The sequence below is a fragment of the Teleopsis dalmanni genome, chromosome X (assembly GCF_002237135.1).
Source record: "Teleopsis dalmanni isolate 2A chromosome X, ASM223713v2, whole genome shotgun sequence".
Lineage (NCBI taxonomy): Eukaryota > Metazoa > Arthropoda > Insecta > Diptera > Diopsidae > Teleopsis > Teleopsis dalmanni.
The window spans coordinates 50029632-50048844 of NC_051848.1; the positions used below are offsets into that span (position 1 = coordinate 50029632).

Here is a 19213-nt window from a genome sequence, read left to right on the forward strand (position 1 = left end):
CTTCGGTGAAAAAATTTTATCAGCTGATAAGCGATAATACAAAATCGGATATGACTCTATTGGCTATACAAAAATTAGATTATAAAAAATGTTTTGAAGATTATATCAAGGCATAATTGCGTTTTAATCAATGGAAAGTACTTCGAAGATGACAATATCGATTATCATAAAATATATTTTAAAAATAAAGAACAAAAAAGTCATATTTCTATAGATCTCGAACGATTCTATGGAGTTGACAATAATTAACTCATCACAATTAAATTTGTCAATAGAATGAAAGTACTCTCTTTAACTACAGGGAAACTCAAGTATGATCTACAAAGAAGCGGTTTAGATGACAATTATAATTGTAGACTCTGAAATGGAATATGGAAATGACACATGTTTTAGTGAGGCTAAAAACAAAACCAGTTATATAGAATCTAGAATTATATATCCCAAAGACTTAGCTAATACTAAACCAACCAACCAAAGTTTCCATAGTCTGAAACTGGGTTGACTAATATAGAAGACTGTACAAAAAATCGATGTAAGAAAATCTGATGAAAACAGACAAACTTTAGTCAGTGAATCATGTTATTAGAATAGAATAAGAGGGTGACGAAGTTAATATGAAAAGATGAAGTTGACTGAAAGGCAAAAGAGTCTTGCACTACTCGTATAATCAAGAAGAACACAAGCAAGTGATTAGCGTAAAATACAAGTTGTAAAGGTCAGTATTGCATTGTATCATTCATGGTGATATGTTAATGATGATAATGATATATCATGACATATACAAAGATATATAGCAACACAAACAACGATGCAAAGTAGTAAGTATTATTTTCGAAGAATAAACAATTTAGTTATTTTATTATCAAATTATAATAAATAAATGTATATACGTAATATAGAAGCACCATGTCCGAACATATTTCAGTAAAAATTTTTAACGAACTGAAGATTGGTATACGTTGTAAACTTTTTGGACTATTCGCTTTTGGGATGTCGATAAATATTGAAAAAGCAGCTCTCTTCTGAATGGCTTTTTTTATTTCTTGCACATAGAGTCCGACATAGAGTCATTTTTACTGAATAAGTCGGTAACATCGTGTATATATATTTATGAATAGATTCATATATATAAATATTTATTGTTATTGTTATATATATTTATATATATATATATATATATATATATATATATATATATATATATATACCAGTTATATTGTTTTTTCATCAGATATTAATTATTTAAGAAATTCTTAATGTTTACCTTTAGTTTTTTATTGTTTGCTCCACCTGCAGCGGTCATGGCCCCAGAAAGTGCATTAACTGGTTTCGCAGGTATATACAGACTTTCTGTGCGTTTAGGCTGGAAAGGTGATGGTATGATATCTTGACCAAGTGTTCGTTGACGCAGGAGTACATCTTCGAAGGGTTGATTTGAATTAGAAAATGAAGCTTCTGGTACCGCATTTATACCATGATGTTGTAAATTGGGTGTACCAGCTCGAGAATGACGACTAGAGAGTACGCCATTTCCATTTGTGATAATTTGTGCTGGTACAGGAGTTCCACCACGTAATATAGATCCGGATCGTTGTTTTATATCAGGTGATGCTCCAACTGCATCATTTGGCCCTGCAGCGGTATTTCCGCGATCTACAGATGTTTGTCGTGATCCGAATCCTCCACTTAATCTACTTGCAGCTCTCGCGTATCGATCAATTGAAGAATCTCGACTTGGTGGACGCTTATAATGATCAAAATAGTCTATTGATGATTGTTGATTAGTTTGACCTAATGGTGGAGCTTTAACTCGATTGGCATCAATTGATTGTTGCGATGATCGTCTGTTGTGATTTGGGATCGTTTTAGGTGATGAGTTTACAGATTGTTGAGGATAATGATCGTGTTCTGATGTTTTGAAATATTGTTGTGGTGTACGTATATCTGAAGTTTCAGCACGGGTAAAGTTTAAATAGTCGTTTTGGATTTGATTAATATTAGGGCTGATATTTTTGTTTTGCGTTTTAAGTGTTATATTGGGATTTAATCTCGCAGATGCTAATTCTTTCTCAATTGCACCAGTCACACCATAACTATTCATTGAGAGCTGAGGCTCCTGGTATTGATGCATTGGATTAACATGATTTTTTTGGTGTTCCTGGTGATGGTAAGCTTGAGAAATTAAATTTATACTATTCTGTCCTGTTTGATTAACTATTGATGATAAGTCTGTTTGTGGCGTTATTGGCAGTTGTTGAGAGTACATTGAGCTAGGAATTGGGAATTCTGCATCTTGATTTATCGAATGAGACTGCCGTCGATTTTTTTGAAAGTTGTAAGCTTGTTGCTGTTGGCGATATGCAGTGCTTGATAGCGCATCCATTTGGGAACTAGCGTTTCCGGTAACATTACTATTCGCAGGTATTGGCTTATATCGTTCCCTGTATTTTAATTTTTCAAAACGTTCTAAAACTGAGGGTTTAAAATCGGGTGCAAATTCACGTGCCATTTGCACAGCTACTTCACAGTCCATTTTAGCTTGATCAGCAGCACTATCTGCATTTTGAGCTTTAGATGCTGCTGTGGCAGTACGCGAAATTGCAATATCTGATCGTTGCATTGCCATTTTCAATGCACGCTGTGCAGAGTTTACCGAGGCTGTTATGCGTTCACGAAATTTTCGTGATCGCGCAAGGAACAAATGCTTTTTCTTTTGGCTTGTAATTAAAATATTATTTTTATACTTTCCCTCCTCGAAAGTGCCGTCCCGAAAAGCAGTTACACCATAACCATGCTTTTTGTTATTGAGCCACTCACCTTCATACCTAAAATTTAAAATTTTAAAATTTTACTTCAAATAATAATTAAATTATTATTATTACTTACTTTAAACCATCACTTCGTTCAGCTACACCATAACCGCAACGCTTATCTTTTTTCCATTCGCCCATATATGTTTCTACTACGGTAGGATCTAATTGTTCATCTTCCATTGTGAAACTTGCATTAGATTCTGTATGAGTAGACCTAAGATATAATAAATTATCACAAAACGAGTAGTGCTGGCTTAATAGAAAAAATTTACTTTGCTGTTAAGTTGGATTGTTCGGAGCCCGTGCTTAACCATGATGCCGTTGACATTGTTGAGCGTATACTGCCAGATCCCAATGTGCCCCGCTTCTCTAAGTCACCAGTACTTCGTTGTTTACGCATTTTAAGGCCCTAAAAAAATTAAATTATGTGTTGATTTGTTTCAATTTAAATTAATTAAAATTATGATTTACAGATAGAAATCCTTTTTTAGTGCGCTCATTTAAGCTATTGCGCCTCACTGGCAACTTATCAGATTTCGCGGTTAGTACAAAGCCTCCACGCACTTCTTCGATTTTATTGTTACGTTTCTCAGCATCTCCAATTTCATTACTTCGCAATGAACTCAACGATGCATGCATGTTTTTTCGACGATGATGTGAAGCTAACCCGAAAGGAGCTGACGTTCTTATTCCATAGCCATGACGTTTTCCTTCTTGCCATTGACCTTGGTATTTTCCTGATTTTTTAAGAAATAAGGACGTTCAATAAAGTTTTTTAATTCAGATGAGATTTTTTTATTCAACTGATTTCTAGAAGTGCGATTCGAACATGGAAAACATATATACTTATATAAAAAGTATCAAACTATTATTAATACGTGGTAGTATTTATAGTGCTCCTTTTAAAAGGCAAGTTTAATTTGTTTTTTAAATCTACTTAACATTATTATTTTCTTTTTCCATCTTCACTAGGGAAATTACTTGGTACATTATTCTTACGGGTGGTAAAACCTGTACCTCTCCAATCATTTGGGGTATTTTGTTGTAGAAAAATTTTTCAGAACATCGGGTACCACAATATTCAATGTGGTCTACTCAAGATTTTGCAATATATAATATAGATTTTGCAATAAAGCTGACACTATTTTTGTTATATGTTATTGAAAAAGTGTTAGTCAACGTTTAAGGGAGATTATTTTCATTCGAGAGTTTCCATTACTCGAATTAAAAAATAACACAAAATTATTTTTATTGTTTTTTCGTTTTTTAATTTAAAATTCAAAATTTGAAAAAAATAGGTCTCTTTTAGTCACAAGCTTTCCCAAGCTTTCTTTGCTGGGTACGGCATGACGCTTGAGTGCTTGATGATGCTAGATGATGAAATCTTCGAATATAGACTTTATAGCCATTTTTACGCAGGTAAAATTATAAATGTTCGGCTCAAGACTTGATTCTGATATAAAAAATTTATTAAAGTTGAAGTTCCTTTATTTTTATCTTTATTCTGTATATATTTAGAAAATATTCATCACGACTCCGATTTTTAGTTGACGATTTGGCAAGTTGTAGTGATATTGCACTTCAAATTTTTTACATATAAACCTTCATCTAACTATTTGGTGCATATACCTGTTACCCTTTGTTTGTTTACTTAATAAAAAAATTTCATATACTAATGGGCACTAAATGGAATATATAATTTTTGTTGGTGTGATCAATCAAAAATAGCTATTTTGTCTTAAACTGAATCATTTTATTTTCATGAAAATAACTGACTGAAATTCGTTGTCAAATTAGCATTTCCAGGAAATCCCAATTACGCTAAACATTACTTTTGTTTATTTAATATTGAACAGAGGGGATATACTAGATCTAGTAGAAACATAGTTAAGATACTCTAAAATAAAAATGGATTCAAAAAAGTTTTTTTTTCTTGTTCAATTATTTTAACTAAATTGTAACATAAAGAGTAATTTAAATTTGAAATAACGTTTTAATTTACCTCCGTCGGCATATGTTTCACAACCGTACCCATCCTGATATCCAAGATTCCACGTACCCTCGTATTTTGCCGTAGATACAGTACTTTCACGTACGCCATATCTACCTTTATGGCCATCCTTTGACCATTCACCTCGATAAATTTGGCGACCAATTTGTTCAACTCCTAACCCATGACGTCTGCCATTTTGCCACTGGCCTTCGTAATGAGACCCACTATGGAATAAAATGAAATTAATATAAAACACATATGCAATTATTATTAATATTTATAGAATGTTTATAGAACTTTAATAAAATTAGATCGCATGTATAAAATTATGCTAAGGTAAATAATTTTCAAGATTTTATTTAAAAACGAGTGGCTTTGATAATGCCAGGTTAAATAGAAAAAACAAGTCAAAAACGATTATAACTAAGGTATAAAAAGATAACATTGATCTCTTCTTGTTTATAAAGTCATAACATTTAAGTAGAGATAAAATTAGAATAAAATATTAATGCATGACCCGCGATCCTAATAAAAATTTTATTATAAATTCCAGAACTCAGTTCCAACTATTGCAACTAAGATTTATCCAAGGCATATAGGACTTATTAAGTAATCAAATTGAGGATTAATTATTGATTTAATGAGATTCTTACATATAGTTTCATATAAAGCAAAGGATAACGATTAACCATACAGTTTGTTTATGTTCTGCGATTCTCATGAAACAAGTCAAATATATTTAAAGAGTCTTTCTTTGACTGGAGGGCAAGCTAAAGTCATTAAAGTCAGTTGAACATTGTGCCAAGACCTGAAAACGGAGAAAATTTGAAGTAATAAAAAATTTCATTTATTGAATATCAATCAATGAAACCAAACTTAAGCCAACCAAAAAAACTTTAACATCAAAAACTATATTTAAAATTTTGTTACTAGGGTCAGTTTCTGTTTGGCTTAGATTAGGAGTTTATCTCCTGGAATATCACAAAAGATCTTTGCGGTTTGGTATAGTTCTGTCTCTTACTAGGTGCCTAACTGAGATATATAAACATCTTACAATAAGTAGTAATACACTTAAACTTAATACCATAAATTGTAATGGAGAACAACTCTAAAATGAAAATAATTGAAATTATTCTTACTTAACATCTTAATGACATTTTCTCATTATAAGAATAAATATAACCAAATAAGGAAGACTACAAATATCCATATCATCAAATTTTTGCAAATAAATCAAAAAACCACACAGTTCTACAAATACTATTAATAGTATCTGTATGTAATACACTGACACCGATTAGCACTACTCACTAATTCCAAACCAACAACATTAATAAATGGACCAGACATGATGCAAATTAATAAATTTCAACAAATCGTCATAATCAAAACGGCAGGTGTACTGAGAAAGAGATTTAAATAATTTACATAAAAGAAGGATTACAACCCCGGATAGATGTCTGTCTATAAAAATCATAGGTATCTTAAAAATAATTATAATATAACTCGCCATCTATTTTCGACAACGAGCAACAAACCCTCTACTGAAATAAATTTGTGTTAATAACCGCAATTCATACTCCAATTGATTCTATTTAATAATAAAACAGGGCTTTAAACCCTAATATATTCTTTAAGATACAGACAATGGTCCAGAAAATCTCTTTCATAAAACCGAACCACTTACTACACTACATATTTATGTGAACTTATTTCATGAATTTTAGTGATTTATCTTATGTATAACTCTGGAAAACTGGTTGGACAAGAAAATGCGTTTTTTTGTATATTCGTATTATTAATATTGTAGTTCCGACCAAAGAGATTAAATAGACAAAAAGCGCCGGGCCCTGTTTTGAAACCAATGGGGGACTTAAACCACCTTCACAACCATATATGCCATCTTAAAGTTTCACCAAAATTAACTATCACGAGCTTTACTACTTTTGAATTAAAAATCTTTCAAAGATTCTTCGTTCGACAGCTGTAGGTAGTATATGTGTTATGTCTACCTTTGTGTCAATTTCGTGTATTCAGATGTCTTCCAGGACACAGTGGCAAGCCCAGAATTTTCGCCGGTTTCGGCGGTGGGTGTTGGCATCAGTATTATAAAGTCGACATTTAAAAAAAAATTTCTCGTGCCATGTATTTGATTTTTATTGATCGTAACATCTTCCTCCTGATGTCACTGTCTGCACGGTCAGGTTGAGTTGTTCCTCCCTACACTTATGAGTGGTGATGTGACCCACTATTTCTTTACCACTACACCCTATCTTACTGTGGTTTGTCCATTACTTGGTTCATTTGGTTTGCATTACTTGTCAATCATGCCGCACCTCCCTCATATACAATGTAGTCTGCTATAACTATTACCCGACATTTTTGCAAGAATAAGTGAAGTATCTAAACTGGTTGTTACTTTAAAAATTTACACTGGTTGATATTTACTTATTACAGCGGATAGTAGTGAACACCAAAATTTCTCAAAAGACACAGTTTTGTTTAGTTTATATTAAATAATATAGTTATAATATAACATAATAACATATATATAATATATAATATGTAATATATATAGTATATAATATATATAATAATATAATATATAATAAAATATGTAGACAAACGAAAATAATTTAAAATTATTATTTACCTTGGCCAAATGTATGCTCCGGACACTTCAAAACCATAATTCCATGCTCCCGCATAAGCGCCTTGATGTTTTGGACCGGTACATACACCATGACCGTGCGCTTTGCCTTCATCCCAACCACCACAATAGGTTCCACCATCTTCAAAATCGAAACGACCACCACTTATTTGTGGACGCTTGTTTGACATTTGAACATGTGAGCCATGCTGAATATTAGGTGTACTAGGATCTCCCTCCACGCCAATATTACTAATGCCACCTTGTTGCTGCTGCTGTTGTTGTTGTTGTTGCTGTTGTTGTTTTTCAGTCTGTTGCATTTTATGATATACCACTACTTTATCTTACACAACTATCTTGAAATACGTTTAATAATTGCTTCTACTGCTGACAATTTTATTGTATTCAATTATTAAATTTAATACCATGATAACACTTATGGGCTTGCCATTAATACCCCTGTTTCGAAATTTGTAAATTCTTTGAGGAATTGACATTGGTTAGTATGTGGTGTGATTGCTTGTTTGCCTTTAAACTTTCCAGATGAAAAATGTTTTCTTATATTTTGTTTTTTAAGTTACTAGAATTATAATTCAGGTTTGTTAGTTACATAAAATTAAATAAAATGTTAATCTATAAAATTAAATAAAATGTTAATCTATAAAATTAAATTATAGATTAATTAAAGATCCCAAAACTTGAAATATATTTGACTCTTACTTCAATAATTTATTATGAGTAAATATATTGAAGTAACTAATATTATAATGACTAATAACTAAAAATATATCTATAATAATTATATTATAAATATATTTTTTTTTTTAAATATTTTTATAAATCTTTAGCATATATACTATTTGATTAATATATTAATAAATAATATAACTTCACATTTACATTCATATTATAATAACTAATAACAAAAAATATATCTATAATAATTGTATTATAAATATATTTTTCTAAATATTTTTATAAATATTTAGCATGTATACCATTGGATTAATAGATTAATAAATAATATAACTTCCCACATTAAATGGGAGTATTTAATAAGCAAGAATTGAACTAGTAGGACATTAAACTAATAGGAACTGTTTTAAACTTAAATCAAAGTTAATTAACGTTAATCAAAGTTAATCAACGTTAATCAACTATAATCATCTGTTATTGACTATAATCAAGAGTCTGCATTTAACGTTCCAGTTTTATGATTAAGAATGCATTTGAACAACCACTAAGATGCGGAATTTGATTAAAGTAACGACAATCTGTCTGTCGAACAGGTTGGATGGTTGAATTGATTGTTTTAAAGATTAAATTTACGATATAAATAATTATTTTATAATTTTTGTAATTTATTTGAATGAAAGAATGTCAAGTAATTTGTTTAAACTTGTCATTGTTTAAAAAATTCTTCATACACTACGTACACCTCGTATAGTTTGAGTGATATTAATCACAAAATGTTTTCAAACATAATAACTTAACGGCTATTAACTGATATAGAATCACATTACAACGTTTAAATATTTAATTAACAAAAAAAAAAAAACAAAAAAAAATACATATATATACATGTATATATATATATAAATGTTATAGCAAGCTTCCCCTGTGGCAGCATCTAGTGATATTTAACCACATTTAAAATTTTTATTAATAGACCCAGATACTAAGGTAAAATTCCTATGTATTTATTATTTTGTACTCGATAAAAAGAAAATAAATGGACGCATTTTATTAAAATTTGTATTTTGATATAGAATGTAATTGTACATTTATCGTCCATGAGCCCAAAACATGACATTGAGAAGAAGCGTCTCCCATGTAAAAAAAAAATTTTGTAAAAAATTTTGGAATGGAATATACCTATTATATAAATGCCTTACTTTTAGCACATATGTACTCGTATATGTTAATGTATGGGTTCATATGAATTACTCTTAGCAATACATGTTATGTTATTCATTTTATTGACTAGAATATATAGAAAAAAACATATTTTGAGCAATCAATGAGATATAACTATATTCTCTGGGTATTCTAAATTTATTGAAAACATTTTTTTTTTTTTTTGGCTGCAAGAATTCAGTAAATCCTTTAACTTTTACAGATACTTGTATTATTTATTCACTTCATTTATTTCAAACACAATTAATTATGTCAAAATTTTTATTCACAATTTTTTTTTTTATTAACTCTATGTATATAGTTATACATGAAAGTATTTCTCATATATAGCAAATATATTATTTATAAAAGTATGTACATATATATATATTTATATATATATATGAATATATGAATGTATATATTTATATATATATAATAATAATTTTAATAATGTGTATATTTCAGTTTTACCACATCTTATTTATTTCATTATATATGTATTGTATTATATTAATTATTTAAGGAAGCATTTCTTTCTTACACCTCGTTTTTTTTAACAATTTTTTCACTTTTTCTTTAAAATACGTTAAAGAAATATTTAAAATGCAAAAACCGTTCCCGTTTCTTACATTTTAACCCCAAAGAGCACCAGGCTGAGAGCTGACAGAGAACGCCTGAGGCTGGGGAAAAACTAACGGCCTACTGTAGTAATAAGACAGAAAAGAACCGAATCCAACCGAACCGAGGCTGCTGAACAACGATGACGGGTTGTAGACGAAAAAAGAAAATTAGTTTATCTATATTTTAAAATGAATGGATATAGTAAAATACAAATTATTTTTTCAGAACTATTTAAATAAACAGTTGTTCGGCACAATATATGATCTAAAATTGTATATAATAAGTTAAACACGTAAACCTATTAAAAAGAATAGAGCAAATATGATGCTGATGCTGATGCTGCTTTACTCAATTGTAAATATTTAGAGAATCTTTTATTATCGCATTGCAGTCCAATGGAAGGTGTAGCTTTGTAGCTATGGGAAAGCTGGATATTGAATAAAGTATCTGCTACAAAAGGAATGACATAGTTTTTCATTTTGAATTCTGCATACATATGATAATAAAAATCTTTCAAATAATCGACTGGCTGCTTTTACTTTTTGATGTTGTTGATGAGATTAAACAAAAGTATTGTGTTGTGATGTACAGAAATCATTTCTATTGAAAGTGTCCGCATAGCAATTGAAATGTTTTAAATATTTTTTTTTTTAATTTTTTTTTAATACACATATGTAAACACACAAATAAATGCATATACATATAGTAAATGAATAAATTATTTATATAATACAGACAGTGGCAAAAGATAAACATAATGATCCAGGGGCAGAAAAGTTTATGGAAGTTCCCACTCCATATGTTAGAAATAAATTTTTTTTATTGTCATATATTAAACAAGAAATTTGTTTCTGTTGAGGAAAAAGTTCTATTCCAAATTTTATGCAGTTTTGTTAAACAAACATTTATATTTAAATTAATTATAAAATAATTATTAAAAACAAAAAACGGTTTTCTTAAAAAATTCTTCAACAATCTTCACACAAGTTTTTGACAATCTTTCTCTCTCTCTATCTCTAATTGATCAAAGTTACTGGCAATCTTTCTCTCTCTCTACCTCTACTTGATCAAAGTTACTGACAATCTTTCTCTCTCTCTATCTCTAATTGATCAAAGTTACTAACAATCTTTCTCACTCTATCTCTAAATTATTAAGATACTCTTAGTGCAGCAAGGGAGATGTCGGAAATAATAAAAAACATATATATTAAAAAAAAAAAACAGTTTTCTTAACCAGTTTTTCAACAATTGTCACTGACAATCTTTCAGGCTTTATCTCTAATTGTTCAAAGTTACTGATAATCTTGTTCTCTCTATCTTTAATTGATCAAGGTATTCATAGTGCAGCGAGGGAAATGTCGGAATTAATAAAAAACATATATATATTTGTACTTTACATCAGCTTGAAAAATTAAATCGGTTAAGCAATATCAATATGTCTGTTTCCTAAATAATTTTGTTTTTTACTCCTGAATTGCAATTGACTCTCAGTTTTTCGAATAGACCAATGGACAAGCACCTATTGCATAATCCAATCTAAACACGTCTCTACATTTTTGAAATGTGAAATAAAAATTCAATAGATATAATATTGATTTATACGCTTAAAGAAATTAATCGTTTAAATAATGTTTATATGTCTGTCTGAGAAACTACCCAGCAGCTTATAGTAGCATCGATGCCAAAAGAATCACAATGGTATCGGCTCTTTATTGATACTTTAACCAGCTTTGAGGAATCAATGTTTATAATATTATTTTAATTATCATTTTTAAATAAATATGAAAATAAAATATATACATAGGTATAGTCTTGGCACATATAAATGACTTTTATTTGAATTTGTTGTTTCTTTGTTAATAATTTTGTGGCAACAATAACGATTCTATTATTATATTAAATCGCCACACCTTCATATAATTACATATAAGATTTCATATATTCTTGTCCGGTTATATCCAATTTTTGGATTCGAAAGTAAAATACACTTATAATTGAAATTCTGATCAAATTTCAATATTTTTTTTAATCTTGCCATTATGTGTAAAATTCATCATTAAAATATATTTTCTTAAAGACATCTATTTTTCAATAATAGGTCCTTACAATAATAGGTATTTTTCGATGACTTATCGGCACAAAGCTGACAATAGTCATAAGTTGACATACGTTTGTTTTGAAAGCGTCAAGAGTTGTCTACATAATCGGAAACTTAGAAAAAAGTCTATTAGTGAGAAATTGCATGATCTTGGTTAACAAATCATATCACCAGTGTGTCAGGAAGATTTCTTGCGCAACAAAGGTCAAACAGGGTGTTTTACTTGTCAACTTATTTTTAATATGACATAGAAAAATCCACCGTTGTTGCTCCAACGGTTAGCGACGGTGTCATGGAATTTAGTGATGGCGGTATACAATATAATTTTATATTATTTTTTATATAAATTTTCAATATAACGTATGTATATACAACATATTCTCTTACTATTGTTTATGCAATGTGTTTAACTGCATAAAATAATAAAAAAAAAATAAATTAAGATGGCTTAATTAAAACGCCTTGATCCCTCAAATTTAATTAAGAATCATAGCTTTATAATTATTCTATTATAATTACAATAGAACAAGTGAAGATAACCAATCAAAATAGACGCTGCACATCAATAATAAAATCAATTTTCTCTGATGTGGCCCTTATCACAAAAACACTTCTAACCCAACGTCTGCATTGGCTAAGTTTCGGATTGATTTTTGCATACACTCTCAGTATTTTACTAACTTATAGACATTTCTTTTCGAAGACAAATTCGATATTGTCACTGTTGTTCATATCGTCAGTTAAATATAGATTTTACGTTATAGGTTTAACGCATTTGAGGACTATTCCGTATGCATATGAGCGGAAGCGCAAACCAACTTACTTTTCCACTAATACCTTTAGTTTAATATATATTTCCCAAATTAACTTTAACAAGACTTTGTCTATTTTAATATATAGCAAAATGTTATTCACAAAATAATATAGATTGGCTATCATACCATGAAACCATGAAATGAAATACATAGACTTTCACATAGACTTCAATGTACCGACTTCAGTGATGCAAGCATCTCGGTGAACTTATTACAAATAATGAACTAAATATTTAAAAGAACAAAGTTTAACTTTGACTATTAACTATTATTATTATTGTAATGGGAGAACGGTTTAGTTTTAAAGATTATGAAAATCAAATTTAGTCGATTTTACACAACTCCAACCATAAACACTTATCGACTCTCTGAATCTGTTGATGATGAATATTGTTTTACGTTCGAAATAATTCTTTAGCACAAAAATTATATATAATTAGAACAATGTATAAAAGCAGATCTCTTAAGTTATTAGTGAAAAATGAATAATTAATGAAAATTTTTGCATTAATCGAAAACAAAACCGAAACTATTCGGTAAATCCACTTTCTCTTCCGTAAATATGGATTTACGCTTTCATTTTTCTTCTTAATAAACAAATTACATACAACTTCAATTTCAGTTATTATATATTTAAGATATTGAGATATGAAATTAAGCCTTTGAAATAATAAACAACTTTTACAAACATATTTCAAACTAACTTATTTATATGTGTTTTAATTGCACTCACGTAAAATTTTTAAGTGCATTCCATTTTCGTTGAAGGAAGCTTGCCACTTTAACAATTGATTTTCCATTATTTCGTATTATCCCAATTTTATTCATTCATTTGTATTTTAATTGCATTCAAACAACAAAACTTAATTTACTGGATTATTTCGAGACGTTCTATATTCTTAATTATTACATTATTTATTTTTCACAAAAAATCCAACTTAAAAGGATTTGCACTCACGCAGTGTACCGAGCATTGCAATTCCGTACACAGCGTTGCAAAATTGTCTCCATTTGACAAGGATAATTATTTTAATTGAATTCCTTAAAAGTTTTTATAAACTTCCTCTAATTTTAAAGCTTTCATAAGTATAACTACACATTAAAAACAAAACTACACATTAATTCATAATTTAGATATATCGGAGCTATAAAGCATTCTAAAATTGATATGCTCTCATATGAAATAAGACACAACACACTTCAGTTCCATTTAAATGCAAAACTGTATGCAGCACACATGACCATTCATGACTGTTCATGACAAGTTCGCAAGCTTTAGAGCTTTAAAGCTTCTGGAGCTTAAAAGCGTTACTGGCTTCTTACTGCAGTCGGTAGAAGCATAGAATTTTGAAAACGATTTTGGAAGAGTTGAAACACCATTCATTATACACGACTTTATTTTTTTTTAAATAGAATTTATATTATTGCAATATATTTAGTGCAATCTATTTAGTGCAATCTATTTAGTGCAATGTATTTACTGCAATAGATTTAGTGCACATTATGTACAATGATTTTATACATACACTAAACTCACGTATAATATAGGAACACTTTGTGCTATCAAAGCATATCTTATCTTATATCATATCAAGGAATAAAAATTAACAGAGTTTCAGGAGTGTTGAGACCACAGCAGAAAATTCGAATAGTTGGATTAATATATTTGCCTCTACTCAATTTTAAGTTTTTTTTATAAGTTATAGAGGAGTCTATCTATTCGTACATATTAATATTTATGCACATACACCATATAACGTGTATAGAAACATTTAAATAGAACAGATAAACTTGCAAATTGGTATTTTTATTTTAAAAATATAAAACTAATGGATAATTATGGAAAATTATTTTATTTGTATTATAGTGTACTTTCAAACAGCAAGGCTGTTCAGAACTAACATGACTAAAAGGACTATTATAATTGCAATTGCCTACAGAGACTTTAAACATAAAACGATTTAAGGATTATGAACAACTATGTAAAAATAATTGATGAATAATCACAGAAATTCTGACAAGACACTGTAGGTTAAACTGGGAACTAACACTAGATATTGTAGGGAAGAGAATGAGACCTCAAAACAAATGCTATAGTTTAACTAGCATCTTATATCGGATCATGCTCTGTAATGTGGGTTTAATTATACAGTTTATTCAAGGCTTGAAGAAATACTCTAAGTCGCAAATCAGAACTTTTAGAAAAAATAAAATTAGAAAAACTAAATGTAAACAAACATTTACGAAACGTCTGAAATGTCAAAGAATTCACCGCGAAAAGATGCACACGAAAACTGAAAGTGCAGCTTAAACGCCGTACGCGAAATAATCAAAAGAAAAACACTTTCGCACAGCTAGAAATAATGGCGAGGGTGCTACGCAAAAAGCTCGTCTACTTAGTATTTGAGACGACGTATTTCTAAGGAGGCGTCGAATAAAGGATTACATTTAGGAATAGGATCAGGAAATTTGGACGATTAAAGTTTAAATCAGCAATCATGTTTCCAAAAACTAGTGGAACACCATAGACAGCGAAGCTACCATAATCTTGCCCACATAAGGCAGTAAAAATTTTAAGCCCTTTTTCTTTTGAAACCTCGATAATTCGAAAACCCCTCTAATTTGTAAAAAGTGTTGTTCTTTTGCGATTTCGAATTATCAGAATTCGACTGTTTTTAAAGGAAAATCGCACGAATTTATATTAAATATATATTCAGAAGAATAAAAGTATATACATACATATATTCATAACATATAATATATATACCAAACAAAAGTATATATTGTTACTTTAAAGTACGATGTCGTTATTACAACAATTTACTGCAGAGTTTCTGTATGTATTCGAAGGCAACAATCTATATTTCGAAATTTATTTGACTTCTTCATTAGGATATAGAATAAATTGTGTTTACTACATACTGGAACATTAATTAGTTTACATCAACATAGAAAAACTAATAAAAAAATATTTAGAAGTATTCACAGAAATTCCAATATTCGTTTTTATTTTACTAAGAGTTTTCACTCTCTTCAGTCACTATTATTGTTTCATTTTTTCAGGAAACCCAAAAACAAATATTTGGTGCCCTGACCTCGGAAATGTAAAAAGTCATTATAATTGTTTTTATATTCTTTCTGTAATTTTGTCACTGTTGCTTATATGATATATATACTATTTTTCGCTATAATAATTACATGTCAACCATTATCTACGTAAGGTAATGCGTAGGTCATTACCCATAAAAGTACTGCAAAAAAAAACTTTAATTGTTGGCATAATCTGTCGTTTTTCGCTGTAATATTAGTTTCTATATATATAATAAAATAAATATCGGTTGTATTCTTTTGCAATCTCCAAGTCCAAGTACTCGACATTTGGACTATATCTTCTCAAGTTGTATTTGTTGGGAAAATAAAATTGTTTAAAAAGGCTGACTCATTTAATTTCCGAAAATGATGTTGGGGATTTTTTCTTATTACTAATATCATTTTATAATACTTATCTTTACGTCGGTACCAGCTTAGATTTGATTTTAAAACGGGTTTGGAACTTGTCAGCACCCGCATTAGTTCCATAGATGTGTAGCAGTTAAAAATCAATTATGTCCTTTGGAGATATGTTGCCTAATTCCATTATAAGTGGATAGGAAGTTGATTAGTACCGAAGTCTGACTCTGGCGAAACTATCACAGTGATACAGAATGTGTTCTTCGCAGCAAAGTCTGCAGCTATCGTCTCTTGTAATACCTAGGTTCGATAAATAATTTTTTTACTCCGCAATGTCCAGTGAGAAACTCTGTGACAAGTCGGATGCCATTTCTGTTCAGCATTAGAAGGTCTCTAGTTCTGGTTTTTGATCGTTTCGGCATGAATTCTTTAGCTTGTCTGCTAGTAATTACATTCTCCCAATCACCCTGAGCTGCACTTTCTAGCCATTCATTAAACGTCGGTACTAATGACAATAGCGAAATAAGCAACAATTTAGTGCATTAATTTAGTGCTTGTGTTTTAAAAAATTTCTGATAAAACCTTAGAAGTTTTAAGTTTGCGCTTTCTCTCGTATTGGCTAGCTTCAGCGCACTCCGTTATTGTCATCGTTTATTTTCCTGATAGTATTCTAACATTATAATAAAATCTAACTCAATATTTTGATATTAACTTTTTAGCAAGATTATGGTTATGGAATTCTTGTATTATATTGAAATAAGATAACAAATAATTTATAAAATATCAGTCATATATAGGAAAAATAATATATAAATAACGACATTTACTTAAGAAGGAATTTTCCATATATATCTAGTCGCGATAATTTTGTTTCAATATACTTAGGCTAATATACTTATGGGCTAATATACTTATGTATTATATGTATATATGTATTATTTTTATTTTTTTGAGTTGTTATGTCGAAACTATTTAAAGCAGAGTCGTTTTTATTTTTTAAGAACTTTAACTTTAATTTCGAGCGTTATTTTTAGTAACGAATTTGCCGAAATGGAAATATACTAAAACGTATGGAAATATACTAAAACGTATGGAAATATACTAAAAATAACGCACGAAATAAAAATTAAAATTTTTTAAAATATTTGTATAATTAGAAGTGAAGTTTAAATAAATCTAGAGTTTTAGCTAAGGCATTCGTATTGAAGTATAACACTTGAACAATTTAAAAACATATTGAAATTTCAATAAAACCTAAGATACTCCCTAGCCGAAGGTTCTGAAGCTGATGAAGATTCTCTAGACACTAGGTTTATACCATGTTTAATCTATGTAGCGCTTAGCATAGATTCTTTAGTCAATTGAGATGTGTGACATTTCTATTTTTTTTTGTTGAATTTTTCTTTTGCAAGAGGTTGACACATCTGCGTGCAGATGTCTGCATTACGTTGAATTAATCCAATTTTTTTTTGTATTTATTGTTTGTAAATACAATCTATAAAAGAACATTAAGTATTACCTATAGGTATATAATAGAATAAAATTATATGTAGACATGCGTGGAACACACTCAGTAATAAACAAGGCTTCGAACCCCATCCGAACCGAAAAAAAACCGATATTTTTATCGGAGCGAAAACCGGAACTGCATCGATATATATTTTTTGTTTTGAATCGGAACGAAAAAAAAATAATAGAATAAAATTATATGTAGACATGCGTGGGACACACTCAGTAATAAAAAGGGCTTCGAACAGGAAAAAAACGATATTTTCGTTTTATCAAAAACCTGAACCGCACTGATATATATTTTTTTGTTTTGAACCGCAGCGGAAAAAATGCAGGGATTCGAACTGGAACCGAACCAAAAACCGAAAAAAAAACAATATTTTTATCGGAGTGAAAACCGGAACCGAACCGATATATTTTTTGGGTTCTATTTGGCCCATCCGGCGTTTGTTTTTAATTGTTTCATATCCTAAAAGAATTTTTACAATTGCAGTCAAACTTCCATAACTCGAAGTACCATTTTGTAACAAAAAAGTTCGACTTACGGAGACTTCAAGTTAAAAAATTTTTTTGTAATTGTATGTAGTTTGCTATGTTAACCCTGTTGTACTTTACGTAGTACTAGTTATAGAAAATTCGAGTTGTAGAAGTTCGAATTATGGAAGTTTGATTGTATTTGCATGATATTATTGACATGCTTTGATCATTCAGATCAATATCTGCTTCTTGATTACGGCAATATAAATATTGCATAAATTTTATGGTATAAGTACCCAAAAGAGAAATCTCTTAATAGTTATAGTTTAATATTTTTGAAAATTTTTTATAAATTTTTTTTTAATACAAAGTAAAAAAATAGCAAGGAAATTAGTTTATAATTTAATTTTTAGTTCTGTTTATGTTTTGACAAATCTACGTACTGTGGCTACTTGTCTTTATAGTGGACAAAGTATCGCTCACTTCTCCCAATAAGAAAAATCAGGTCAGCGTGAGCTACAGTAATAAAGTTAATTCATTTTTAATTGAATTTAAAAACTTTGTCAATCTCGTAATTAAATATGCTTCAAAATTATTTTGATTTTAATTTTTAATCCGCAGTTTTCATATTAACATAGAAGGAAATGTATTTGTAAGCTATTGATGTTTATTACAGTGCAACCATTAAATAACGAATTATTATCCAAACTTATTACTTATTTTTATAGTAAATATGTTTTTATTACATTCCATCTTAAATCGAGGTTATTTCTAAACTAACTATATAATATTTCTGAATACAAATAGTAAAGAACGAACATCATAAAAAATCACATTAAGAAATTTAATATTTTTGTAAATATTGGTATCGACCTAAATTGTATATAT

At 29.3% G+C, this 19213-nt stretch overlaps 1 protein-coding gene across 2 annotated transcripts in view; it reads right to left on the bottom strand.

Moving 5' to 3' along the window:
- LOC119687852 overlaps positions 1-19213 on the bottom strand; it is a 29082-nt gene that overhangs the window by 7413 nt on the left and 2456 nt on the right. The window contains exons 1-7 of one of the 2 annotated variants that reach the window (XM_038102366.1): positions 9897-10492; positions 7460-8036; positions 4816-5030; positions 3285-3550; positions 3086-3222; positions 2887-3027; positions 1265-2825 (exon numbers count right to left, since the gene is read on the bottom strand). In XM_038102366.1, coding sequence (XP_037958294.1) covers positions 1265-2825; positions 2887-3027; positions 3086-3222; positions 3285-3550; positions 4816-5030; positions 7460-7776 — 2637 coding nt within the window. In that variant the 5' untranslated portion in view covers positions 7777-8036; positions 9897-10492. Of the gene's footprint in view, positions 1-1264; positions 2826-2886; positions 3028-3085; positions 3223-3284; positions 3551-4815; positions 5031-7459; positions 8037-9896; positions 10493-19213 lie in introns of those variants that run through there. The other variant, XM_038102367.1, reaches the window with a different exon arrangement.